General features: G+C 41.5%; 1 protein-coding gene across 1 annotated transcript in view; it reads left to right on the top strand.

Moving 5' to 3' along the window:
- The window catches only part of AKT1 (AKT serine/threonine kinase 1), a 75,810-nt gene that overhangs the window by 28,815 nt on the left and 19,792 nt on the right, over positions 1-27,203 (top strand). Inside the window, exons 3-9 of the mRNA XM_086614155.1 lie at positions 11,326-11,454; positions 18,390-18,501; positions 21,313-21,460; positions 23,286-23,417; positions 23,585-23,650; positions 25,328-25,396; positions 26,118-26,243. Of these exons, the coding sequence (XP_086470281.1) occupies positions 11,326-11,454; positions 18,390-18,501; positions 21,313-21,460; positions 23,286-23,417; positions 23,585-23,650; positions 25,328-25,396; positions 26,118-26,243 (782 nt within the window). The remainder of the gene's footprint in view (positions 1-11,325; positions 11,455-18,389; positions 18,502-21,312; positions 21,461-23,285; positions 23,418-23,584; positions 23,651-25,327; positions 25,397-26,117; positions 26,244-27,203) is intronic.

Raw genomic sequence — 27,203 nt, 5'->3', positions numbered from 1 at the left:
TAAATGAAAACTGCAGATCAGCCACTGCGAGTGTGCAGTGACTGCTTTTTGGAAACTTTTTTTGTCTCTTAGCTCAATACTGAAGCTGTAATCCTGATCTTAAAATGGTTTTCTCACAGTGTGAAGTGGGAGGGGGAAATAAATGCAAGAAAGCATTAATTTGAGAATAATCTAAACTTTATAGCTCCCCCAGACCAGAGAGTCGGCTGAGTCTTTGTGGCCAGCCTGACCTTTGGAAGGTTTCGCTGTGAGCGTTGGCTCTGCCTGTGAAGGGGCCGGGTCAGCGCAGCGATGCCGTGTGCGCGTTGCTGCGCTCTGTGGTAGCTCTGTTGAACGTACATACCTATGTGTGTATTTAAAGGATGTTGCTTGGCTATTTAAACTTGCTTGGATTTGGCTGTGTTTCAAGAATGAGGTGCTGAATGGGGAGCAATGCTTTCCCTGTATGCCGGGCACAACCTGCCCTTCCAGCTGCCCCCGTTGCTGTGGGGACAGGACCAGGACAATGACCGGGACTGGTAATGGCTGCCGGCATAGCTGGCGTGGCCTGGGGTGAGGGTCAGGCTACCGCCCCTCCTTGCCCTGCCTCTGCTCTCAGCAGCCTAGCACCTTCCTCCCTGCCCAGCAGAGACCCAGCACTGAGGACACTCTGGCTTGTCTATCAGCATCCTCCTCTCTCATGCAGCAGACTCCAGCCAGAATTGCAGCAGCCGCATCTTGTCTTATCTCTACCACACTGTTACCCCTTCACAAGGTGCCTCTGTCCTCCCCCTTTCTCCTCTTGCTCCCTTCCTGCCAGCAGCAGCAGGGTTTTCAGGGTGACCTTGATTGCCTTGACCCCTGGGGCAGCAGACCTCCAAGTAGCTGCTGCCTGAGCTGGTAGCATTAGATCAGGGACCAGTGGAAGAAAATACTGTAACCAGAGTGTGTGTGAAGTATTGAACAGCAAAGCAGGGTTTGCGTGCAGAATTTTCTGTGCGTGTGCATGTACCTTCCTTTGCAGAAGTCACTGAGGCACGAACATGGCCCCAGATGACCTTCAGGAACATTACCCCAGGTGACCTGTAGGGTTTTTTTCTCTCTCTCTTTTTTTTTTTTTTTTTGATATTGTATGGGAAAAAAAAAAAAAAAACCTCCTGTGAGCTTAAAGTTTTATTTATGTGTGCTTTCTGATGTTCTCACGCTTAAAGTGTGGGAATCTAACTCCCCTGGACAGCTGCTTTAGTTGTTGCAAGTTCCCTTTCAAACCTGAAGGGTAGCTGTAGCCCAGCTAAGCAAAGGATGGGATTTGGTGTTCGTTTTGCTTCTGTTCTTTGGGAGCATTGCTAGTAAGAGTGGGAAAAAGCATTACAGAGAGTGGACTGTACTCAGTTATGGGACAGGATTTCTACAGTTCAAGTGATGAGGAGGATGTGCATGGTGAGGAGCAGTCACGTGGTGCTCTGTGCTTGGAAAATCAGGTGCAGAGGAAAGGTGCCACCGATGCAGCAGTCCCTGTCCTCTGAAAATCCAGTGGGGCAAATGCCAGATTTGATACCCACAGAAACTGGTGTGAGTTTAGGGTTGGCTGGGGGTGGTGGGGGTGATGTTTGTTTTGGAATAGGAGCAATTTTAAAAGAGGAGACTGGAATTTTTGCCATGTCATCCCAAAACAACAATATAAGGCCACTGCAGACTGGAAAGTGTAGTTTAAGCTCCTATCTTCCTGTGCCCATCTGTCTTTTGCTTTTGTGTGGTATATACCTTTCATTTTTGAGGCTTTTTTTAAATGAAGAGTGGCTTTAACGTACCAAGATGCTGTTGCAACATGAAAATTAATTAATGGTAACAATGTCAGGTGAGATGAGTATTCAGTCTTTATTCAGGTGGGTCTTTATTTCGTTCCTCCTTGTGTAAGAAACAGATTTTTTTTGTGACTGACTGGAGTGCATCTCTCCTGCAGTATAGAGCTGTTAGGGAGAGGTACGATGAGCTTGCTATAGTAGATGACTTTTGGGTTCAAAAAATAGCAGTCATGACTATATGTATGTGTTTTTAGTAGTACATAAATATATTTCAGTGTTACAGGACTAAATTGTGGTACCACTGAAATCCAGCAGGAATATTGCGACTCAATATTTTTACTGTGTATTGTAAAAAATCAATGAATTTTAATAGCGTTTAAAGTGACAGAAGTGTGTCTAGCTAAGCCTGTGACCCCATTGAGGCAGCAGCGTGGATTGTGCTCCGCTGTACAGTGATGACACACCTCAGTCCAAGGCACAAAAATCCTTGGCAAAGTTTCTTACGCCTGTGTTGCTCTGCTAAGCTTAGCACCAGAGCTACTGTGGCTGTTAGCTCTCACGTTACGCAGTGGTGAAGTTGCTTTAATAAATTCTCAGTATGCAGTTGAGTTACTTAACAAAATTCCTCTGAACTGAGGCAGGCACTCCTGTTATCTGGAGGAGACTTTCATTGCTGAGTTTGGGGTAGTGACTCAGGAAAAGTTATCTGTGGAATACTAAATTTGGAGGCGTAACCAGGAGGTTGCCATGATAACAAATATTAGAACTTGCTTTCTGGGAAGCGCTTGTAATTTTTCCATTGATGGCCATTAAATGGCTCAAGATAAGTGAAACGTTTTATTAGAGCTAACGTGATCTCCTTGTCCAGGGTTTTGCAGACTTGCTAGTGATGAAATAAAGAAGGGAAATCCAGATAGGCCCCAGTCATATAAACAGCACACCCCTTTTTTAATGCTGCTTCTTATTTTTGCCATTGAAATATTTGCTTAACTTGGCTTTTATGCATCTTTCTATGAAATATTTACCCAGTGACTGTTTGTATAAACATGTTTAAAATTCTGCATTGATTTTTTTCTTGGCACTTTTAAGAAATTTCCTGATGCACAGCATGGTCACGCAATTACTAGCAGAGCTTTTATTGTAAGTGGCCTAAAACAACTCTGTGTATTTATGTTGAAAATTAGGACTCAAACCCAGAAGTTAAAGGATAACAATACGATGTGTTAAATTCTTACCCTCCTTAAATTGCTTATTTATAAAAGTCCGTGTTCCGCAGCTTAGTTTTTGCACAGAGCTTTTTTTTTCTGTTTCAAACCGCCTCTGAAGTTGGTCCATTTCATCTGTTTTAGAAAAGCTGTGTATCCATAAATCTGCCCTAATGTCCCTTAGCCTTTTTTTTTTACCATTTCTTTACAATTCCCTGAGGTTTTGATTCGCTTTGTGAATGACACAATGATGTAGTAATGGGAGCCTAGAAGAGTGAGCCAGGGACTCGTGAGTCCTTGTTGCGGATGTTTTGTGTGTGGCTGCATCCTGCTTTTCCCTTCCGCTGCTCTTGCTTTCCCGAGTGCTGTGTGCCCACCCTCCAAGTTACCAGCTCACCTCTCAGCTTCACCAACTTTGGGATTTTAATGGGGAGCCTCTGCTGAATACTTTTCAGGTTTAATGTTCACAAAGCAAATAAATGCATCATAAAAATCACTCTGGCCTGAGTCTTTGGCTCTCCTAATATTTTTTTTTAATGAGGCAGAGTGGAGGAAGGGACCTAGAGTGAATTTTTATTCAATTAATGGTGCTTTTCCTGTACATCCTCTATGTGTAGGCAGCCATAAGAAACAAGCTGAAGCTGTGCTTTCAGACTTATTTCGTTTAATCTCCGGAGGAGCTTTGGTTTGTATGCGTTTCTTTGCTTTGTCCCTTCTTACGCTATCCGTCAGTCTCTAGACAGGATTTACTGAAGAACAAAACTGAGTATGTCATATTCAAATGAGGCAGCGTTCAGATAAGTGCAAGAGTCACAGCTAAGGATGCTAAGAGGTAAAATAATTAAATCAGCTTTTAGATGATGTCTAGAAAAGCCCTTCCTTGTTCAAATACACCAGGGTGTGGTGTGTTTGATGTTTTGGGTTTGTTTGTTGTTGTTTTTTTTTATTTTCAGTAGAGATCATAAAATCCTTGGAGGATTAAGTCACACCCTTTATATAAATACATGCAGTGTATTTAAGAGCCTGATTTACAGAAATACTGATTGTAATAACTTCAGATTGAGCTCGAAGAATAGTTGTAGGTACCTCCCTCATCTAAGGGAAGATATTTAAAAAGTCGCAGTCTTATTGAAGTGCCTTGTTAGCTGCTTGTGCTATTTTTCATCATAGCGTCAAGGTAAAAATTACTTGGGGAGAAATAATTGTACCAAGCATGCTTAATTCAGTTCAGTGAATCTGACACCTCCTCTGTCATTTTTATTTATTTATAAAAATGAGAGGGAGTTGGGCACCTGTCAAAAGCAGAGGAATATGTGGTGATGCTTGCAGTTACGAGAATGTTTTATTTTGTTAAAATGCTGTAGCTGCTTATGAGTGTATTACAGAAAAGATTTCTCTAATTGTATTGGACACCTCATCGTAGTTTTAAGTTCTTTTGCTCCCACCATGAGGAAGTGGAGATGCAGTTCACTCTGTGATTGTTTTCAGTGTAGCTTAAGAAATCGCTTTATACTTTCCTGTAATTTATGTAGCTACCCTTAAAACTGCTGTTTTTAATGAAACTTCATTTACATCTTCTCCCACTGGAAACAGCTGTAGGTTAGGACTGGCCTGACTAAGCTGTGCCAAAGGTAGGAGTAAGGAGTTTTTTACATGCTGATTAATTCTCTTTCGCTCCTTTGGGAATATCTGGTATTGCTTAAATTGATTGCTGTAAGCAATATGGCACATTTCTGACCTTCTAAACTGAAATTCAGCAAAAAAAAAAAAAAAAAAAAGAAAAAAAAAAGAAGAGGTAAACCTCCATGCTTCAGTTTTACATAACCATACAGGTGAAATACACTGATAAAAACTACAGAGGTGTTATCTGCTGTAGTGGTGGTGTTGACTGGTGATCTCAAACCCTGTGACAGAGGTGGAATCGGAGAACGCGGTAGTTGTCCATCCCTGCATGGAGAAAGTATTCGGTGAGAATCTGTTTTCCTTTCTCCCTAACCTGACTTTTGATCTCTCCCATGGCCTAGCTTCGTGAATCTGACCACCCATTCCTTGCCTTGGTTGGGTGTTTCCCATCCATGCTGCCATGTAACTAAAGGCAGAGGTAGTTCCCAATATGCCTGTGGAGCTCCGCGGGAAGCGCTAAGCCAAGGCCGTTTGTTACTTTCTGAAGTCCACGTGCAGATGTGGGTGCCGGGTGTCCGGGAGCGGCCGCGCTGGGCTCTCTTTGTTGCTCAGCCGCCCCCCTCAGCCCCACCTCCGGCTCCCCTCTTCCTTCCCTCCCTCCAAAATTCCCCCAAGATATGATAATGAGGCAGGTGCCCTGTATTGCAGCTTTGTGTGAGCGTGAGAAACGGCAGTAGGTTTAGAAAAGCCGGAGCCGGGCTGGAGGCGGCAGCGGCATTTCTTCTTAACCTGTTGGCAGTCGCGTCGGTCACGGCCGTGCGGCACCGCTCCACCGTCCAGCTGCCTGAGGGAGAACAAAGCGGGGAGCGGATTTGCCGTGCCCCGAATTAGCCCGTCGCGACCGTGGGACCCCGCGTTAGGGCAGAGAACGGCACGGAGGAGCCGGGCTGCAAGCGGCGGAGCGCGGGCTGCCCTCCCCGCCGGGAGCTGGCCCGCCGGCAGGCCCGGCCGCCTCATTGGGATTCAGGGCACAGGCGACGGCTCCGCAGCTGGACGCTGGAGGTGGCGGCTGAGGAGGCATCCAGAGAGGGGCCCGAAAAACATCATCAAAGAACCAGCCCCCTTCGCTGCGCCTCTGAATAGGCAGACAAACCAGAGGTCCTCCTCTCTGCGCCAGCGTGTTGGGAGAGACATTAGCATAACCTCTTTCTTTTTTTCTTTCTTTCTTTTTCTTGTTCCTTCCCCCAAGCTACCGAAAACCTGGCTCTGTGTTTGCACATCTTGTTTTGACAGTTTGTTGAGGGAAGGGAAGAGTGCCGCACCAGCCCGGTGGGTGTCTGTGCAGCTATTTTTTTTTTTTAAAACCCATGTATTTGAACTGAGAGTTTTCATTCAGGTCACCCTAGACTTGTTTAATTGTTTGGTGTCAAGTCGTTAAGATCCAGAATTAGCTCACTTGCGTTTGGAAAGGGCTTGCTTGGAGATCTTTAGAAATGCAAAGGCAAATTTTCAAGCCCTGCTTTCTTTTTCCCAGTCTTTCGATTCTGGCTGGTTTTGAAGCCAGCGGACACTTACCCTATTTAGTCAAAGAGCAGAAACTAACTGTACATCCCAGTCTCGTTTTTCAGCACGCACGAGACGGCAGCTCCTGAAAGCTTCATGTCTTTAAGGAAGCTGGCATCTGTTTTGCCAAAACCTTATTAGGCCGTCAGGATGCAGACCACTTCTCACGGCCGTTGAAGTCTCCGAAATGAGTCATTCCGCCTTTGACCGATGGCACATGAGCGTGCTGTGATTGGCATAACTTCCTTGTTTCCCTCGGACGGTTCAGGACTGTACAATCAAGGAATGTTGTACGCCTTCGAAGCACGTGGGAACGCAGAGAAGGCTTGCACAGCTCAAAAGCTGTAATATCTGGAGTGTTAACCTTAATGGTAATTAATGATGCTACTTCTGATGCTCAGAGCAGAAAGTTTAATACATTATTTATCCATAGCTTTGTGGTAGCCACTTGAGTGTATTTCATACGAGATGATGTTTTCAGTCGGTGCTTCTGGGCTTGTTCTGGTTATTTTGAGGCATAAGAAAGTTAATAGTTGGTCCAGCGCTTTTGTGAATATCAAGGATATCATTGGATGTTGACTTGGTTAACCTAATGACTTTTTTTTTTTCCAAACCATTGGTATATATGAGTTGATTAAAAAACAAAAAAAAGCAGAGGCTTCTTAAATATAGTCTGTTCTGAATTAAAGGGTGTGGTGTTGGCTTTGAATGAGCTTGATGCAGCAACAAGCATGCAGCAGTTGGTAAATAAAGATGGATTTTCTTTTGTTCTGCTAGTGCTTGCTGCTCATTATTCTCCACTTACCCCGTGAGCTTCCCAGGGAGTGGCAGCTGTTTCTGATGTTAGACACTCTATCAGTGGTAGACAGCTCCAGATTCGGTGAGATGGTGTTATGGGGAGGAGAGGAAAATAACCTAACCCTGCATTATTGTAAATCCTCAGTAGAATTAACTTTTCATGAACCAAAAGAGTTTTGTGTTTAACTTTTTCTGAAATATTCAGGCGTAAGCGTGCTTTGCAGTGTGTGTTACTGTGAAAAATCTTTTCTAGCAGGAGATGGATTTACATTCTAAGTATGTGTTAAGTATTTTAATGTGCCGTGTGTAGGGGCAGACACAAGGCAATAAAGGGAAATCGGTCTATAACAATCTTCATGTATATTTCCAGATATATACAGTTTGGGAATCTTTGCAATTTGGAAATTGCTTGGAGTAAACAGAATGGTACGTAAGGATTTTAAATAATAAAGCTAGCAAGCTACAGAGGAGTCTATTTGGTTCCAGGATTTTATATGTAGGATTTATAACCCATGCTTTTGCTTTCCTGTCTCTGCAGTGTTAGCATTCTGTTACTGAAAACAAAGAAGGCTCTGCCAGGGCATTACACAAGCAATGAATCACAGAGGAAAAAATGTTTTGCTTTGTAAATTGTTCACTTTTCCATGGTGGATCATTATTATTATTATTTTTTAGTGTTGTCTGATAGAATTTGCCACACATGCTTGCATTTACTGTGCTCGGTACAATTCTTCTAGTGTGACTACATAACTACCAATATTAGTGACTTCAAGTAACTTCTTGCTTATGATTCTTAAAAACAAAACTGCAACAGGAACAAAAATCACAGGGCAAAAATTGAAACAGCTCAGTTCACTCTTCAGGCATGACAGCTTACTGGGTATATCAGAGGAAGGAAAAGGTGTTAATGTTTTTCAGTCAGCTTTGTCCCAGCGGTTCCACGTAATTATTTTTTGTCTGTATTGACAAACTCTTTTTCTGCCCAAAATACTTGGATTTGCTGTCATGATGAACGTGGTCCTCCTCACAGGTTGTAAGAAGTTTATAGTGTTTTAGCTAATCATAAAAATATGAATTTGTTTATACGCACTTTGTACATTTTCTTGAGAACTGCATTGGTGAATCTGTGTTTCGGAACTTCTGTAGAGGAACGATAGTTTGCTCAGGCTTGAATGTAAAATTATACTTACAGATGATCTGATTGGGAAGTCACACACCAGGCAATGTCTTGCCACTTTGCTGCAAGATGCAGAAGTATAACCTCAGTGTGTTTATATAATAAAATTTATACCACAGATGCTGCAGTGTGCCTCATGCTGTCCTTGGCAAGAGCAATAATCAATAATATGTATGCTTGCCATTTTACAGGATTCATTAAGCTCCAGACATGTGGAAAAAGAAGTTTAAAATCATGTTACTTATTTGTAAATTAAAAAGGTGGCTCAGGAACCAGAACCAGCTAAAACAATGAATAAGAGGAGGTTCAAGTAGCATAGTCCTTGTAAAATGCCTGACAGTAATGAAGTCCTTGATTTTTCAAACAGAAAGAGTCGGTGTGAAGGAAGGTGCTATACATATGGAATACACTGTTTTAAAAACTATGTGATTAATCCTGTTAGACGATGTGTTTCTAACAGAGAAACACATCGGTGGAATAAAGCCGTAAGAAAATATGAGAGCCAAACATAATCTAAGAGGAAGAGTCTCTTGTGGCAGTACGGTGCAATTTTGTGTAAAATTATATGTACTTCACTGAAAATGACCAGATAATAATTTCAGAATCTACAAAAAGTAAATGTTTCTTCTGTATATCCTCATGGGGAAGACGTGTAGCATAGATTATGGGAGTAAAGGAAATGGAAACTCTCGGGCTTGCCCCTCTTCAGATATTTTTTGTCCCATCCAATTTGGATTTAGTCCTAAATGCAGGTATGGCAAGAGGTATGTGATGGTTCCTAGGTCTCCTGGGTCTGCTTTATGCAAGAGAAGAAAATACCAGCAAGTGAGGTACGTAACAGTATGTTCCAAAATCGTGATAGTCCAGGCAGCCGACTCCCTGACCTGCGTACCTGGCAAACCTCTCATCAAGAGCTAGGCTGAGCGTGCCGTATATCTTCTTGTCTCTATAGTCACATCTGTGGTGTAATAGTAATGAGACTGGAGTAATCTCACTGATCTGGGCTGAGTTGGACTGATAATTTAAATGTGAAAGGCTTCATAATCTCCTCCTGATCCCAGAAAGTTTTCAGCTTTTAATTAAGGTCAGAATTAAAAAGATGATGACAACAAAACCTTCTACGTTTACTGCCTTGCTTATAAATGTTAAGCTGTGACAGCTATAGGTGAGTGCTTCTGAAATTCCTCAAGTGAGGACGACATTTTTGTAAACCCCTTATAGGTTAGTGTAGCACTTACAGCTGTAACAGTTGTCTCTGAAAAAAAGATTGAGAAGGTTTGTGCTCATTCCTTTTCCTGTCATCTTTCTTGCCCTGTGCCCTGTTTCATCAGTGCAAATGGATGTTTTCTGCAGACATGGCTGCTGTTGGAAAGGTAGCTTTGTGTGACTCTCCCTGCTGGTTCAATACCTCTTAGTCTTTTGCTTTAGATTAGAAAATTAAAAGCTTAATGAGGACTAAACAGGTGAAAGCAGCAGGTAGGAGCGCACACGCCCATGACCGCGTGGCGTGGGCATTGGGGTTGTGTGTGCTTCTGTGTGCAGGAGAGAAAAGTATGAGCCTGAACGGAGAAGAAATTACACAGCTGGTGCCTGAAACAGGTTGAAACTGCACCGCAGAAGGAGAGGAGGTCTGTGGGGAGAGGAAGGAGGCAAAGCAGCTGCAAGGGAGTTCCTGGGGCAGAGTGCACATCGCTGGGAGAGAAATTACCGGCGGAGGGGAGCCGAGCAGCAGGAAAAGAGGGTGTGAGTGGAACCTGGGAGAACAAGAGAGCAGCAGAAGGTTGCCAGAGCCAATAAATCTGGGAAGCCTTTTCTTCTCGCTGCTCTGGGTGATTGAAGAGCTCACCAGCAGACGAAACCATGAGTGCTGGGTACCAGCCGCTGCAGGGGCTGCATCATGGGGCGCGCAGGCGAGCTCCTGCTGCGGCAGATGGGAGAGAAGCTTGTCTCCTGGTCTGCTCCCTTGTCCTCTCCCTGATGCTGAACAAACAAATGAGAAACTGTACAGGAGGGAGGAGGGTGTAGATGCTGCCCAGCTGTGGGTACTTTGTAGTGACCACTTATTTTTTATTTTTTTTTAATTCAGTTGTTGTTGGGTGAGCAGAGTTGGAAAAGTGTGGCTGGTACCCTGATTTGAGTAACACCTTGAGTGAGGTTTTTGTGGTTCAGCCGAATAGAAACATTACTGCAGGACCTTGTAGGACCTAGAGGCCCAGCTTGATGCCATGTAAACCTATTTGAGATTCTGGAGAGACTGCCTGAGAATATGACAACATGGACAATGAGCAAAGGGGAAACAGGCACATCGACAAAGTCACCCAGAAGAGCCACAGGTGGAACTTATCTTCCTTCCCTGACGCCTAACTGAGTAAATCCAGAAAATAACTGAGGTTTTGACCAACTCTCTTCGTTCTATTGCTGGACATTTTGAACACGGCCGTAACAGTGTCATGCGACTGTCACCTGTGTAGGTTGCTTAGATGAGCAGTAGCATGATGTGAGCAAGGGATGTTTTCTCTGACAAAGAAAGGTGACATATCTTTCAGAATTGATGTTTTTTTTCTTCTTTGTGGTGGCTATACATCATGCAGTGTTTTCCCCTTCATATTGTGATATATCATCTTGTGTTTCACGCTTGAGATGTTGTGAGAGGAGTGAGTGATGTTATGTAACTTAAGCAGAGAATTATCTTCTTATGTTCTAAAAGTGACTGTTGGTTTGATAAAGCAGTTGACTAATTAGTAAATTACCCATTGTTGTTTAAAATACTTGCGCTGCAAAATGTAAATGAAAAAAATTTCTCCACTTGTCAGTATGAAAAATGACAATAGCAAAAATAATACATAGGACATCTGCTCTGATTTTTTTTAAATTTAAAATGCATTTAAGGCAGATGTTGCAGAATTTGAATGGAAGTCGGAGTAGATGGAAGAACAAAACATGGCTGTTTACCTTTTATGAAGTCCTGTTTTTATGGTTAACATCGCTAGCAATATCTGACTCAGTGCCTGTATTTTTCCACTGTTTGTATCTGAATGAACTGAATGTTCTTAAAACTGCTGCTATGTCATGATGACATATAGTTTCAATATTAAAAACCACAAACATTATTGTCAAGTCAGTATTTCAGGGTGTTTTCTGATGTGCTCTCCCTTCGCCCATCCTTTCTTTCCAGGAGAATACATAAAAACATGGAGGCCGCGGTATTTCCTTTTAAAGAACGATGGCACATTCATTGGCTACAAGGAACGACCGCAGGATGTCGACCAGCGGGAATCACCTTTAAATAACTTCTCAGTAGCTCGTAAGTGTTTTTACCTGCTTCCTCATCCAGTTTGGGGTTGGTCTCTGACGGCTGGAGCACCTTTCCCATGAAGACAGGCTGAGAGAGTTGGGGCTGTTCAGCCTGGAGAAGAGAAGGCTCCGGGGTGATCTTATAGCAGCCTTCCAGTACTTAAAGGGGGCCTACAGGAAAGCTGGAGAGGGACTTTTTACAAGGGCATGTAGTGATAGGACTAGGGGCAATGGCTTTTAACTGAAAGAGGGGAGATTTAGATTAGATATAAGGAAGAAATTTTTTACTCAGAGGGTGATGAGGCACTGGAACAGGTTGCCCAGAGAAGTTGTAGATGCCCCATCCCTGGAGATGTTCAAGACCAGGTTGGATGAGGCTTTGGGCAACCTGGTGTAGTGGACGGTTTCCCTGCCCATGGCAGGGGGGTTGGAACTAGATGATCTTTGAGGTCCCTTCCAACCCTAACCATTCTATGATTCTATGATGTCTTCTTGTAGTCCTAGCGCCAGTAAGCTGCATCAGTAACATTCGAATCTGCCCAGAGCGATGTCTCTAAACACGAAATGTGTCTGTCTGAGATGATAAAACCTCCCTGTTTTCTATGTATGTTATTCAGCAAGTTACTTTAAAGTGGAAATGCCATACCAGGCACACATCTCGGTACTTGGCAGGTAGGCACAGCTGAAGCGTTTCAGCCTCTGTTTTGCCACCAGGTCTGAATTCAAGTGGCATTGACATAGGTCAAAGTTACTTGATTGTTAGCATAAAAGAGCATGGAGCTTTTAATGAAAGACACTCAGTTTTTCTTCATTTTGAACACAAAATCGTATTTCTTCTACTAAAGCCTAAAAAAAAGGTTTGGAAATAATAACATCTCCTAAACTCTGCACTCTGTCCTATGGAAACATTTCCAGCTTCGCTCAGGTGCTGCAGCACAGGGATGTGATAGAAGAATCTGAAGTTAATGTCCTTTTCTTTCTCATGTTTTCAACCTTTCGCTGTATACTTCCAGCTTTTATTTTCTCCTATTCTTAATCTTTCCTGTCTCGTGATCTGCCTGTGTCTCATTCCACCACTTAAAAACAGATTATTGTAGCACCTGTTATTAACAATGATCTGTTCTGTGTTCCTGGTGACTAGTGGAAGCAAAATTCTGCAGAGAGAAGGGTAGGGGCTTTCCCTGTTCCTTACAGGGTAGCTTGAAATCTATGGGGTTCAGCTTTGTAGTTGACCTTTAAGCAGACAGACTTATTTTGGAACACCTTGGGCCCGGAAGAGGGCTGCACAGTGCTAGGAATTAATGCAAATGTTCATTTTTTTTTTTTCCACTGGTATCAACATATACCTGTTCTGGCTGATGATGGGAGTAGATAATGGACTTGCAGTTGCCTGGTGCCTCTGTGCAGGATGCCAATAGTGCTTTAGGTTTTTTGGTCTCATTTTAGCGAGAGAATCGTTGTAGTGTTTTCATTTTGGTAATGATACAGTGCTTTCCTCTTTAGACTGGTATCTCCTTATGCATCAAGAAGGTAAAGAAAAGCAGCAGAAAGCCATTAATTTATAAATAATTCAGTACTTGATCTGTAGCCAAAGGCTTTTAACAAATACACTTTTTGCAGGACTCTTCCATCCTGTTGCTGCTAACTGCATTACTTACAATAATTATTTACTGTAGCTCAGTGCTTAGGAGTAAAAAAAGATGCATCCATTGCCTCTTCTCTGTCCAAGTTGCCTTCAAAAATGGTTAACTTAAGTCAGTTTTCACAACAGGAGCGTGGTGCTTTTTTTTGGCAGATTGAGCCCATCAGTCTTGGCATTTATAGATAAACAAGTTTGTTACTATGGTGTTGGTGCGTTGCTGAAACAGACACGGCACATGCCTATAGAGTAAGGTGCAGCCCCCGTGGGAGGGGTTGCGGGGAGGTGGTGGGTGGAAGGACATTCCTAGCAATGGCTCTTGCCTGGTGAACTGGTGGCAGATCGGGAAGGCCTCGATGATTATGAGGAGGCCTCCTTGCTAGGAGTCATGATTGTGGTTTTGGGCTCGCTGAAGCAGCTGTTGCCCCACCAGGATTTAATTTCTCATGTAGGCCCTGGCATGCAGTGCTGCCAGCACCACCTGATGTGCGGTTCCCTTCTGGGTACCCTCCACGCTTGTATCATTTGGATGTTTTGCACCACAAGTTTTCCCTTTGAACCTGGTTGCTTGATACTTTCATTTGGGTTAGCTTGTTGAGTTAGTGTAAGCGCACTTGAGCTGCCTCTGGAGAAGGGCTCAGGTCGGAACGCAGCCTGGCGCTGCCAAGGTAGCCTGCCGAAGCCCTCTGTTAGAGAAGGCTGGGAGGGAATTTAGCTTAAATGTTTTGTAAAAATTAATCCTTTTTTTTCTTTTTTTTTTTTCCCCGAGACCATAATAGCGCTGACTTTTTTTGTTAATTAGTGAACTAGATTTTTTTTAATGAGATGGCAGGCTGTCTCTGTCAGTCTGTTCTTTGGAAGTGGTCCCATGTTTCTGATTAAAATCTTTACCCTCTTCTGCTGTAAAATAATGTAGGCTTTTTTATCTTTGCAAGTAAAAGGTTTTTTTTTCATGACTAGGGGACTCTTTTTGTAGTGTAAAATTCATATTAAGTGATTTTGTCAACCCATGAGAGGTAGGAAATACACAATTCAGGAGAAAACAGTGAAAAAAGATAACATCTAATGATTTGTCTTTTCCCTTAACTGGTATGAAGAAAGTATTAGCAGTAAATACAGACTGTACTTTGTGTGCTTGACAGTCTTTTCTTTCTCCTACACTAGCCTTTTCCTTTCAGTCTATGGGGGTTTTGATCATGCACCTTTGAAAACTTGTTTATGCGGCCCCTCCATGGGTAAATAGAGGCTCACTTTTTTTTTTTAGAAAGTACCTTTTTCTCCACCTAATTTTCCATTTAAAATAGCCGTATAGGTATGTTTGTGATTTAATGATATGTTTAAGGAGTTTATTTTCCCTAGAAGTTACCTATTGGTGATTTATTTAAAACAAAACAAAACCCAAACAAACACAATCAAAAAAAAACAAATAAAGCAAAACTTCTGAAAGACGATGGATGAGCATTTTACTGTGATTTTTGAGCTATGTTCGTGTTCTGTATTTCACCACTAGTAAGACAGAAGGAATAAAAAATCCTGTACCTAAATAGTTCTACTCCAGAGACCCTGCAGATAAATAACCAATAGAGCCTGTGTTGTAAATCTGCGAGATAAGTAGCCTTCATACCGATTGTAATCTGGGATTATCATGTATGTCTGCCTATTAGGTTATAAGCCTTTAAAACCATATAGCTGAGAAGAGCAGTATATTGTGAAAAACCACATGGAGAGAGAGGCTATTCCCGTTAGAAAGAAGGGATTATTTCTCCGACTGTCAAAAAGGAGAGTGGACTGTGGTGGTTTTGTTGCACAGCTGAAAACGTAATTGCTCAACAATACGAGGGCTCCTTTTGGTGCAGGACTGCGTGTCTGCAGTCAGGCATTTAGCACGGGGCATGGGATGGCCAGATAGTGGACAGATTTTCTGTGTCTGCTGTTACTAGTGACCACTTTAGGCCAGATTGTAACTCAGGGCTCCCAGCTCCTCCCTTTTGTCGTGCTGAGCTGTTTGGGGACAAATCTGTCCGGTGGTGCTAGCAGAAAAGCAGCACTTCAAATCATGTTCCTGTTTGCCTTTTCCAAAGTCTTATTTATTTATCATTCTTTTTGCCTGATTTACTTTTTTTTTTCTTTATCCCCTTATGCCCTTAAAGAAACTGAAACAGGAATGGGAAGGATTCTTCCTTGACATTATTGTTTTAAAGTGTGATGTCATTATATAGGGAGCAGTTTGACACTTTCATCGCAAGTAATCTGCCTTTTAGCTTAAATGCTGGGGAAGCAAATATTGTGACATTTTAGAAAGTCACTAGGATAATACTAAGTGTCTTTCAAATACAAAATGGTAATTTACATTTGAATGCCTTGGTGTCTGTTCCTGTTAGGAACAATTTCTCTGTCCTACTTACTTTGAAAGACCAAACTCCAGGAAAGAATGAAGAGGTTCTTTAGAGCAATTTAAATCATTTTTAACAGGCTGCTGTTTATAGTACTTACTTTGTTGCAGATAGGGAATACTTTTGTTGGCCTGTTTGACAGGAAAAACTGTCTTCAAAGTGGGTAAGTGGCTTGTGTTTGAAATGTGAATGTTTCTATAGAAGAACCCCCAAAACATGCCATGAATCAGACCTAATGTTGTACAACATCTGTATCTGTGCTATGCCGTAGTGGTGCGTGTTGCAGTACATGATTACAGAAGGCAAGTTCAGTGCTTCTCTAGCTTGCCAACTACAGTAAAGAGCACAGAGTTGATTTTAACAGAAAAACCTGCTGCTTCATCGTTTCATTGATAAAATCCATGCAGTTGTCATATATGGGGAGCACTAAGTGCTAGAGACAAACTTTCTGAAACCTATGTGGTACAGCACTTTGGTAAAGCAATTTAAAAATAAAGCCTTCTGTATTTCTTGATATGTGCTGTTATGATTGAGCAGGGTAATTAGACAGCATATTGTTCACTAAACAAAACACTTCTATGTGACATACTTGAATTATAGTGGTTATTAACTGACAAATCTCTATTATTCATCTTGCTGTATGCTTTAAAGATTGCTGGATCAGCAAGCTTAACAAATATCAATGGACAGTGCTGACTTAGGGGAAAAGTGGTGATGTTTAATTGGTCCCCTTCTATGACAGAAAATGCCTTATGTGGTTTATTATGCTGAAATTAAATGGTTAAAGTTTAGAGTTCATGGCTAGTTTAAATATCCGTGCTGCTACTTGAAAATACTTAATCTGAGACACTAAAAGTAAATCTAAAGGCTGTTTTAAAAAAGTAAGCAAAACCTGTAGTGTATTTCTTCATCATGTTGCGCTTCGGGATAGGTGTAGGAGAACAGCTCTGGATTTGCATGAGGTCAGAAACAGCCTGATTTTCTTCAAGTCTTCAGCCAATTCGGTATCTGTTAGGGTTGCATTGTTCAGGTTCTTAGAGGACAAGCCCAGCCTTCAGCTAATCACCTTAAGCAGGCAAAAATGGGAGACAGAACAAACAAACAACAAAAAAAGAAGAGCAGCAAAGCTAAGGTGGTCGGTCCAGCAGCAGGAATGCAATCGATCTCTTGAGCTGAATTTATCAGAACCAGGCTTACTGGACTGTGCCAGCTCGTGCAGTTGTGTTCGGCCTTAGCTGCTGTTCTGCAAAAGAGGATGTTGGTAGCTGGAAGGCTAAATACGGTGCTCGGCAAGCACGGCTGCGTCGGTCTGTGGAAGTTCTTTAATCCTGGTGAATGAAGGAGTGCAGTTTATCACACTAAAACCTTTTCATGACTCATTAATAAACTTTCTCTTATCTAATTGCAGTGCTTTAGTAGGATGCAGTATAACCTCAGCGTGCTATTAAAGAAAAATTAGATTTTCTTGTCATGAAAAATGCCAAGTTACTCATTGAAAAGCTTATAATTCCAGTAGCAAATGAGGCATGAAATATATTGCCAAAAATACAGCGCCCAAAAACACTGGCGGTAAATATTTTATCTTGGTGCTAATTAAGAGCTTGAATTTAAAACTAAGCATTCTTAATTTTCACAATAATAAAATTAACCTAACGATACCAATGCAGCCTTAGTAATGTGCACTGTTATTCTGGCCAGATTCTGTCCTCAGCTTGCACATTGCTGATGATGGAGGCTGTTCATGGCTCTAGCAGTGAGCAGAAATTTCTTCTTCTCTTCATATTGCTTTTTTATTTACTTGGAAGTGGATTTAGAACCTGAAGACCAACTAATAGCAAGCTTGTGGTTTCATTAACTGCAAGGGAAAGAGTTTAATGTAAGGAGGAAGAAAAACAATTATATCTTCCACCCTCCCCGCTCGGTTTCTTAATTTTACTTTCCTTTAACAGAAGCTGTTTAATTAGCATTAGATTTTCTATTAATATGAATCTGAAAAATGTGGTATTTTGGCTTCTGTTATTATTTCATTGATTTTCTTTTGTTTTTCAGATCCTCTCTTTTAGTATAGCTAGTGTACCCTTAATCAGGTGCGTTTTCAGGCCCAAATTTGAAGAATAAACATTCACAACATCCTACAAAGCTTAAAATAGTAGGTGTGATTTTTTTAAACAAAAAAAAAATTAACGCTCAGCTCTCAAGAGCATTTTTATGAAGGAAGTGGTGTTTTTGCATGTTAGCTGTACTTCTGTAGACTTCTTGGGTTGTGCTTAAGTGCTGGCAGTGATGGAAGCTGTTAGCTGCGTGTCTGTACAGCATCCAGCTGCGGTAGCTGTCCCAAAGGTGTTTTGAATGGCATCTTTTCTGGGGGTGCCTCTGCAGTTTGATGTTCCCTCTAGTGTTTGAGGACTGGAAATGCTGAGTCTCATCTTTGTCAGGTCACTGCGAAATGACCAAACACATTCTCTAGCAGCTCCTTGAAAGCTAAGGACAGAGGTTTATGTTGGGAAAGTCAAAGGGAGGAAATGTGGCGGCTTGGCTTTATTTTCAGTGGATGTAATCGCTGCGTTATCAGCTGACTTTGTCTGTGTGCTCTGCTCTGGATGACCTTTGGAGTGTAGGACCTGAGTCTGATCAGCTTCTGTGTCATCACATCACAATTCTCCTTACCTCTCTGAGCAGACCAAACGTGGAGCCTGCCTAAGCAGAATTTGATTTCAGTGCTGCTTAGATGACTATCTCCCAAGCTATTTATTGGTTTCATCAACACAGTAAATTGTCTCAAGTCTCCTAAAGAAGTACTTACAGAGATTTCTATGGCTGATTAATTGCAACAGTTTGCTAGATAAGAATAAAGACAAATGATTATTTAAACCTGCTTATGTACCATGACTCTTTCTTCCTTGATTGTGGTAGAGTGCCAGCTGATGAAGACAGAACGACCTAAACCAAACACATTTATCATTAGATGCCTCCAGTGGACCACAGTAATTGAAAGAACATTTCATGTGGAGACTCCAGAGGAGCGGTATGTTTCATTCATATTTAATACATAAACTACTTGCAAAAGCAGATGCAAGTGTTCAGCATTAATAGCCAGTCCTTTGCTGAAGCTCTTATTTATCAGATGATGTAAGTCTAGACTGAAAAGCAGCAAATAATTTCTGAGTGCCTTAGTTTTAGCATGTGTTCCAGTATAAAAGATACCTTAAAAGGGGTTTCAGAAAGTAGATTTTGAGTAGTATTTATAAACAAAATGTTGCTGTGTTGGATATCCAAAACGGACAGCTGCAGGTGTGTACCAGCATGCAGGTAGCTATTTCTGGAAACTCAGGATTCATTTCTCACTGGCAATGTTGTCGTAAGTGAAATGAAGGGTTTCTGACTTGGGAGTTTCTGGAAGGACGAGCACAAGTGAAACAGAGATTCAGGAAAAGTTGAGTTGTATCAAAATACAAGAAAGTCTTTTTAGTCACCGTATTTTTAAAGGAAAAGTAGTTAGTTGTATCATGCTGATTGCTAAAGTTTTATGCAAATTGGATAATAAAGGTGATAGTTATCTGCTGCAGGTGCAGATTTCTGTTTCAGCTGTTAGGAAACAGAGCTAAGAGCAGGCATCCTGTACTCTCATCATTGGAGAATTGATCTCTTGCCTCTTGAGAGAACAGTTTTCCAGCACAGCTATTCTACAACTACAGAGTATTTAAATATTTACTTGCTCTTCAGGAACTGAACTTAAATTATTCCAGTACCATTGCCCTAGGGGAAGGAGGATTTTAAAACCTTTGTCCTCCCTAGATATGATGCTGGCACATGCTTATTTTTAAGATCAGCAAATTCTACCTAATATTCTTTGCTTTTTTTTTCTTTTTTCTTATTTCTTTTGTAGCCTTTGCATGCACTGATTTAAAGAAGGTTTCTGTTTATTGCTTTTGATTCTATTACAATGATCAGAAGAAGGTGAAATCAAATTAAAAGCAAAGAAAAAGAAACTAGTCCTTGTTTCTTTTAGTAGCTTTGTGGTCAGTGACCCTAAAGGGAGTGAATAACAGTTTCCACTTGGGGAAAGATTGTGTTTCGGTCTTGTCTTGTTCCCTCCTAGCCAATTAAGTCAGCTTTGTGACACTTCAGGGCTCGGAGTGTTAGTCACCTCTGTTGTGTACGCTTGCGGCAGAAAAGCCGGGGGTGAAATTCTGGTCTCCCAGAAATCAAAGATTCTTGCTTCAGGAGGGCCAAGATCTCAACCAAGTCAGTAACAAATCTTAAAAAGAGATGTGACGGTGGAAGTGCCTTCGGCTTTCTCTGTGCCTATGAAACTCATGTTTGTTTTTTGAGAGAGATGGAGAGGTAAAAATACAGAAGAAAAAGTTTTCTGTAATAGTTCTGAATATGAAAAACGACTAGTAATTAAAGGAATGTGTGATGGTGAATGAAGTACTCTGTGCGGGGAGTATAGGGAGAATGTTCGGAATGTTTAGCGTTACCTTGCTGCCCCAGACAGGGCTGGATAGTGCACGTTCACACAAAGCCCAAAATAAAAAATACACAGGGCAGGAAGCACCTTATGTGTAATTGGTGCAGTTTTTATTAGAATCTTATGTTGGGTACTTTCACCCGTGGACTTTTCTTCCTCTGGGGAATGATCTGCCTCTTCCATCCATCGTGGATGGAACTGAAATTCACGTGGTCAGATATGAGTTGGTTTGTGGTGGGTTTTTTTTAATAATTCCATAGAAGCAGTGAAAAATTTGACGTTGATTAGGATGGGATGGCTTCACTGCAGGTTGTGCATAGAGCTGTTCAGCATTGGCTACTTCTGTTTCTGCCGTAGTAGCAAAGTATTTTACCTGAGGTGTTCTTGGGAGAAGAGTTTAGCCAGTGCCTGTAAAATAACTACTATGTCCCGTTCCCTACAGATAAAGAAGATACTAAAACATGGTAAATTCACATAGTCCACTGAACACGTCTTCAGCCCCTTTATGCCTTAAAACCCATCCCAAAACTCTGTAAGCCCTTATGAGTTGTATGCTTTATGTTAAATAAATTTGCAGTGAAATGAAGTGAAGGCCAAGAACTTCGCTTCAGTAGTTTCCAAAGGTGTGAAATTTCCCAAAGGACGCTGGAGCAGAAGTGGTCTCCATAGGAGTCGAAGGGGTCAGTATTAGAGCACTCATTGCTGAAACAGCTGTGGAAACGTTATCGTAACCAAGACCTGTGCCTAAGATAAAATGTCACTGCTTTTGCTGACATTCTGCTAAAATTTACACAGCAATTGCTGTGCTTGTGTCATCATCTTTAAAACAGAGGAATAACCTAACTATTCTGGGCTTTAATACCTTCTCCTAGAGCACCCCTTGCCATTAAAACTTGGGATATGGGTACGAAGAGGTGGCATAGTGCCCCCAGCAGTTGGAGATAAATGTTTCGGTGCACCATAGGAACGGAGAAGCTGTGTTTCATTGCTTTGTGCTGCATGGGACCCTTTTGCTTTTTGGTTTTGGCAAGTCTGTTTTTGTTATGTAAATCTGTATCACCAGGTCATATCTTGAGCTGCTGACTCAATGCCTGTTAGAAATTCTGTTGTCTGAAAAGCCTTATGTTGTATCCAGAGTGGGAGGACTTCAGTTGTCTCTTGTTTCTAGTAAGATTAATAAAGATGTATGTTAAAAGTGCTCTTAAAAATGCATTTTTATAGTGCTTGCAAATGCATGTAAATCATCGTATGTCATGTTGATTCATCAGAGAGCATTGGTTGCTCTCTATTCCGTGGTGACCCTTGCCATGGCAGACGGTAATCTAAAGTCACAAGTAATGAATGTCTTTGCATATATTTTGCCAGGGAAGAATGGACAAAAGCCATCCAAACAGTAGCAGACAGCCTCAAGAAACAAGAGGAAGAGATGATGGATTTTAGATCTGGCTCTCCTAGTGATAATTCAGGTGCTGAAGAAATGGAAGTTTCTATGACAAAGCCAAAACACAAAGTGGTAAGTGAACATAGCAGGAATAACAATATTTTTTAGGTCTTCTCGAATGTAGACAAGAAATAGCCATCAAGACACATCTGTTCTCATAACAATTACATAGTTGGTTGTAGATGCAACTTCTGGAAGAAACAATTGCCTGAGCTGAGCAGGTACCAGGCAGAGCCCGACTGGGTCCACCAGAGTTCTGAGTTCAGATATCCTTACTGGAGGGCTTTCAAGGCCAGCTCAGGATTGCATTTGGTTTGCCTATTTTCCTGTGTTACAGAGCCTGAAATCATAGCTCCTGCTGGACCCTGTGACCATGTAAACTCTTTGCAGGCTGGTGCAAAAATATTCCAGTGGATTTGCAGGATTTAGGGTGGGTCCAGTGGATTTAATTGCTCCAGATTAAGAGTTTAGGTTAACTCCCTGACAACTGCTGTGGTGTCTGTCCATGGTGTTCCTAGAGCTCAGGGTTTTTGTATCAGACACGGCATTGTCTGAATGCACAGGGCCAGCTCCGCAGTGGCCTTCCATGAAGGGAGTACATGCTAGAGAAGATCTTTGCCTTGTGGAGCCCTTTTAGGTATCAGTTGTCAACCTCCCTTCACTTCTTTCTACCCCCTCGTGGTCTGCTGTTTGGGCTTCCATTTTCCAAAGCGTTCCCACCTGCTCTTTTAAGAAAGAATTGATAGAACCTCTCCCATGTGAATGCCGTGTCTGTGGATTGTACCAAGGCACTTCTTTGTGTCCTTATCTCACCATTGTCGTCCCTGCTTACTCTCATAAGTTTCTTTCAGTTCTGGGAGAACCAGTGAAGTTCTTAAAGAAAAAAGACAGCCATCCACCAGTGTCATCACTACGTGTGCCAGCTTTGTGTCATGTCAGTGGTGTTAGACTGATGTGGGTGGCTACTTACATGTCACTCTGAGTGGGGGCTGCCATTAGCCTTCTGTGTCCTTGACTGAACAGGTACCGCTCCTGCTGAGCACCTCTTCACAGAAAAGCAAGAGTTGCCTCGTTGCTCAAATCCGCACATTCTTCTGAGACAGTGATGGTCTCCCTCTGGGCACATCAGTGAGGATAACCAAAATGGCTGTTGGAGTCCTGGCATCAACTGTATTGAACAATTAGCAGCAAGTCTCCTCAGCCAGCTCTAGGGAAGAATATGGAGGAAGTTTGTTGCTGGAAGCGTTTTAAATTTTTCCCCAACTGAAGCTGCAGTAGCCTTTGGCTGTGTAAGACTTACTGTTGCCATGTTGGCAATGGTCATTGATATGGCAGAACAGAAACTATCCTCAGCCTGTGACAGGTTCTGATTTTCCCCAGCATTTTTCCTAATGACGAAGCAAAGAAGGGTGAATGGCTAATCTGTGAGGCAGATGTTTTGTGTGGGGGTTTTGGGGCTGTTCAATGAAGCACAAGAAAGCTGGTCCCCTAGAGAGGTGGGGAACATCACAAAAAAGGTATGAGTTTAATCCCTGGAGTCAGAGCAACATGTGCCTTTTAGTGAATGTCTGCACTGACAGAGTGATCCAAATGTCTATGGATTAATAATAATGTTGAGTGGTATTTGCACAGTTGAGTGTTGAGTCATGTGGAAGAGTGTTCTGTTAATTGAAAGCTTATGGTTTTCCTTAAATAGTTTGATTGATTATCTTTGGGAGTGGACTGGTATTCATTTTTGTGGAAGAATCATTTCTGCTCCTGAGTTTTACTAAGCAAAGGGATTAAAAAACCCCACATATGCAACAAATGCAATGTATGAGAAATTCTAGTCTGAGAGTGATATGTACTTGTTGTTAGTTCATGTAATTCAGTTCTTGTTTATTTGTATTGTTGACAGACCATGAATGAGTTTGAATACCTTAAACTACTGGGAAAAGGCACTTTTGGAAAGGTCATTTTAGTTAAAGAAAAAGCCACCGGCCGGTATTATGCTATGAAAATTCTGAAGAAAGAAGTTATTGTAGCAAAGGTGAGTAGATGGGAAACTTGGGAATGTGGTTCACCCTTGATATGAGCATTTGGGAAAGTCATACCAAGGATTGTCTGAGTACTTGTAAATAATTGCTCCGTTAGTGTTGGAAATGGACCTCTGATCTGGGGAATCACTTTGCTCATTTCCTTCTGCTTGTGTTTCAGGATGAAGTAGCGCACACGCTGACGGAAAACCGTGTCTTACAGAATTCACGGCATCCATTCTTAACAGTAAGCATTTCTCCCTCTGCTGAGGGTAACTTGACATCATGACAACCAAGACTTTCCTTATGTTTTGTTATTTACATAATACATCCGAGATCCGTGTTTTCAGAATGGCTGTGTATTTTCTACCCTTCCATTTTTGCAAAGCATAAATTAAAATGCTTTTTTAAGTCTTCTGATTCTTGCAGAGCAGGTCCTCAGTACTTCTTGAAGACTGTTTCAGGGTGTGGTTTGACTTTATGGCTCACCCATTTCATGGCTTGCTATCTCTGAGAGAAGTATCTGCTTTCCTTGTTCTGCAAATGCTTGGTCTCCTCTTTGTAGCAGAGATCAGGGTGACCCTGATCTTGGGACAAACAAGTTCAGGAAGATATAGTGGGGGGGAAAAAACCTTTAATTTTGCCTTTCTTTGTTATTTTTTTAAGCTCCCAGAAGCAGCTCACTATCGAATCAGAGCACTGGTAATGTGAGCCAAAGGATAGTGGTGGGAGCATGTGGGATGGGACAGGGAAGAGCAGGACTGCGCTTTATCAGCTGCTTTCCTTTTGGATTGGCTTAGCTGTAAAATCAAACCATACTCTCAGTTTAGACCTCCAGCACCAGCAGTCTCACTGGGTTGAATTCAGATACCCAACTTCCACCTCAAGATCTTGTTTCTAGTATTTATTACAAGTTGGCTCTGAATTGTTTCCAACCATGTAAGCCCTCTGAGAGACCTGTGTGGGATCCTGGTTGTTTCCTTTGTCCAGTTACACAAGGTCTTAACTGGAATTTAGACTTTTAAGCATTGCCTCTGGAAGTAAATATTGGCTGTATTTGGTATAATCAGTAAATGTTTGTTGACATATCTAAAGCCTGATCCTTCCTCTCTTTGCAAAAATACGACTGGTTTAAAAAATGCCACCCCTAGTAATGAAGATGATGATATCATATGTGGTATTTTCTTTTTAATGCTTTCATAAACCCGAATATCTAAAACAAGACCTGTCTTGAGAAGTCAGCTTCAAGACTGGGTTATGACTAGGAAACTTAAGAGGGTGGCAAACAAGTTGATGTTACTTTTGCCACAGGAATACACGTGAGAGGACCATACAAAGGCACCTTGTGACGCTTCATCACACCCTCTGTCCAGTCTGTTTTTGTGAATTGCTCACAAATTGGTATTGACAGCATTGCTCAACCCTCTGGCAGGCTGTCAAAAGGGAGCAGTTGCAGGCAGCAGGGCAGAGACCAGGGGGCTGGTGTGTGTAAATATGTGTTTCATATAAGAGGGCTTGTAGCCAGTGCGGTAAAGCCTTGTGCTCTGGGGTTTGGTTGTGGCCTCTTGTCTGTGAGATGAAACTGGGGGAGCTTGTGGCCTGGGAAGGAAACTTCAGAGCCACTGTTGGTATGTTTTGTGTCACCATTAATGGGCCAGGACTTTGTTTCACAGCGTTATAGGCATTACTGATAGCCTCTGCAAGGGATTGTTTTAAAGTTTTATTAAATTTATTTAATGAAATAAGTTGGCAGTGGATCAGACCTGAGCTGCAACAGGAAAGTGGAAATATTATATAAGATTCAAGGACAGAAAGTCCACTAAAATAGAAAATTTTATGTCTGTTTCTGAAAAAAATCTATTAAAATGCTTTTATAACTGTCAGTGTGATCTGTCTTCTAAGTTTTGGTTTAAATCTGTTTCAGGCTTTAAAGTATTCCTTTCAGACACATGATCGCCTGTGTTTTGTTATGGAGTATGCTAATGGAGGGGAGGTAAGGGAAATGTAATAATGTTTAATACTTTAGGATTTTCCTGTACTACTACTAATTCTGCTTGACTTCATTTAGTTAAGGTTCACGTTTGCAATTCTAATTAATGCAAGTTGTCCCACTTAGAGCTCTTTGCTGGTTTAACTAATACTAAGAATTAAAGCTCTTAATTTTCTTCACTCCATTTTTAGAGAATAGAGGTTTTTGGGTGCAAGTTCGTATTTTACATGACAGCAACTTATTGTAATCTGACATTTAGTAATTCAAGAACACAAGGTTGCTTTCTAGTTGCTCTACAGACAGCTTTTAACACTTTTTAATGAATATTGTGCGCACGTGCTACTTTGGAGGGAGAACAAGAAACAGGAAACTACTGTTAGTCAAGAGGGAAAAATTAGAATATTAACATGTCTCTAAATCATGCATTAAGCTGTAGTTTTAATATGTAATTGTTGTTCAGTCAAAATAGTTTTTTATAATTTTCTGTGCATACAAGACTGTGCAGCACAAAAACTGGTTATCAGTGTACATCTGTGAATCCGAGATAGAGTTGTCTAGTCATTTAATTTATTATGCCTTTTAACACATTTGGGAACACAGCTGGGTGAGGATGGGAAGGGGTTTTCTCTTAGGTAATATCGCATTCCAAGCAGTGGCCTGTGCAGCGCGAGACATAACCTAGAAACCTGTGCAATCTAAAGGTAACAAATTGTTCTTCTTGTAGTTGTTTTTCCATCTGTCAAGAGAGCGTGTGTTTTCTGAAGACCGGGCTCGGTTTTATGGAGCTGAGATTGTTTCAGCACTGGATTACCTGCATTCAGAGAAGAACGTGGTTTATAGAGATTTGAAGGTACGTTGAGAAATAATTTCATAGGCTTTCTGGTTTTGGGCTTTTTGTTTGTTAGTCACAAAAGCAAATGAGCCTGAACTATAAGAAAACCTTTCCTGACTGAACTTTAACATAGTGGTTATTGCAGCTGTTGAACTTGAGTTTACAGGCTCTCTAAACACTTTTATAGTTTAAGAGGTGGTATAATGCATTTATCAGGACCCTGGCAGCATTTCAGAGGATACGAAGAGGTACTGAGCTACTTGGGTTGCATTTTCAGTTGCCTGCTTATGTTCTAAGGGAAACCTTGCTGCCTCTTCTGCATGGTGGAATATAATCCTGGGCTCTTCGTCCCAGGTCTTATCAGATAGATGCAAATTCATACTGTTGATGATGTGCTTCCTTGCAAAGTGTTGCACGGTGCTATCTTCATAGTACCTGCTTGCAGTTAGAGAATAGGATAAGGTTCAAGTTCCTTTGTTTGGTGAGCAGAGAAGGGAAAAAAAACAAATAAACAAGAAATCTCAGGGCAAACAAACTTGAAAAATTATTGAGGAAAATGCAACAGTAGCATTTTTTTTTCTTTCCTGAGAAGTATTTTCAGAAGATGGGTGGATACTGATAGTTCATTTAAGAGCAGTTAAAAATGAAGCATGCTATGTAATGTTTTCAGGCTACATCAAAGTCATTTTGGGATTCCTGCTGGGCTTTTTGTCCCCTGTCACCATGATTCCTTTGCAGGTGCACTTTATTTCATATACAATGGAAACTCTGTCCTGAAATCTGAATGACTTTCTCAAAAATTAGTGGCACGGGCTAGGATAAGTATCATGTGCTGAGTAAATGTATAAAGTGATTCTCATGTAAAGGATGTCTTTGGAAGTGGTTCCTTAGCCTTGCATTTGGTTGTCGTTTCATTTGCTATCCTTTACTGATACAGAATGTACATAAAATCATTTAAAGCAGGGATGTGATATAGTT

Source organism: Tauraco erythrolophus, chromosome 6 (genome assembly GCF_009769465.1).
Source record: "Tauraco erythrolophus isolate bTauEry1 chromosome 6, bTauEry1.pri, whole genome shotgun sequence".
Taxonomy (NCBI): Eukaryota; Metazoa; Chordata; class Aves; order Musophagiformes; family Musophagidae; genus Tauraco; species Tauraco erythrolophus.
Note: the sequence above shows the minus strand (reverse complement) of the source record. Positions and strands in the feature narration are given on the sequence as shown.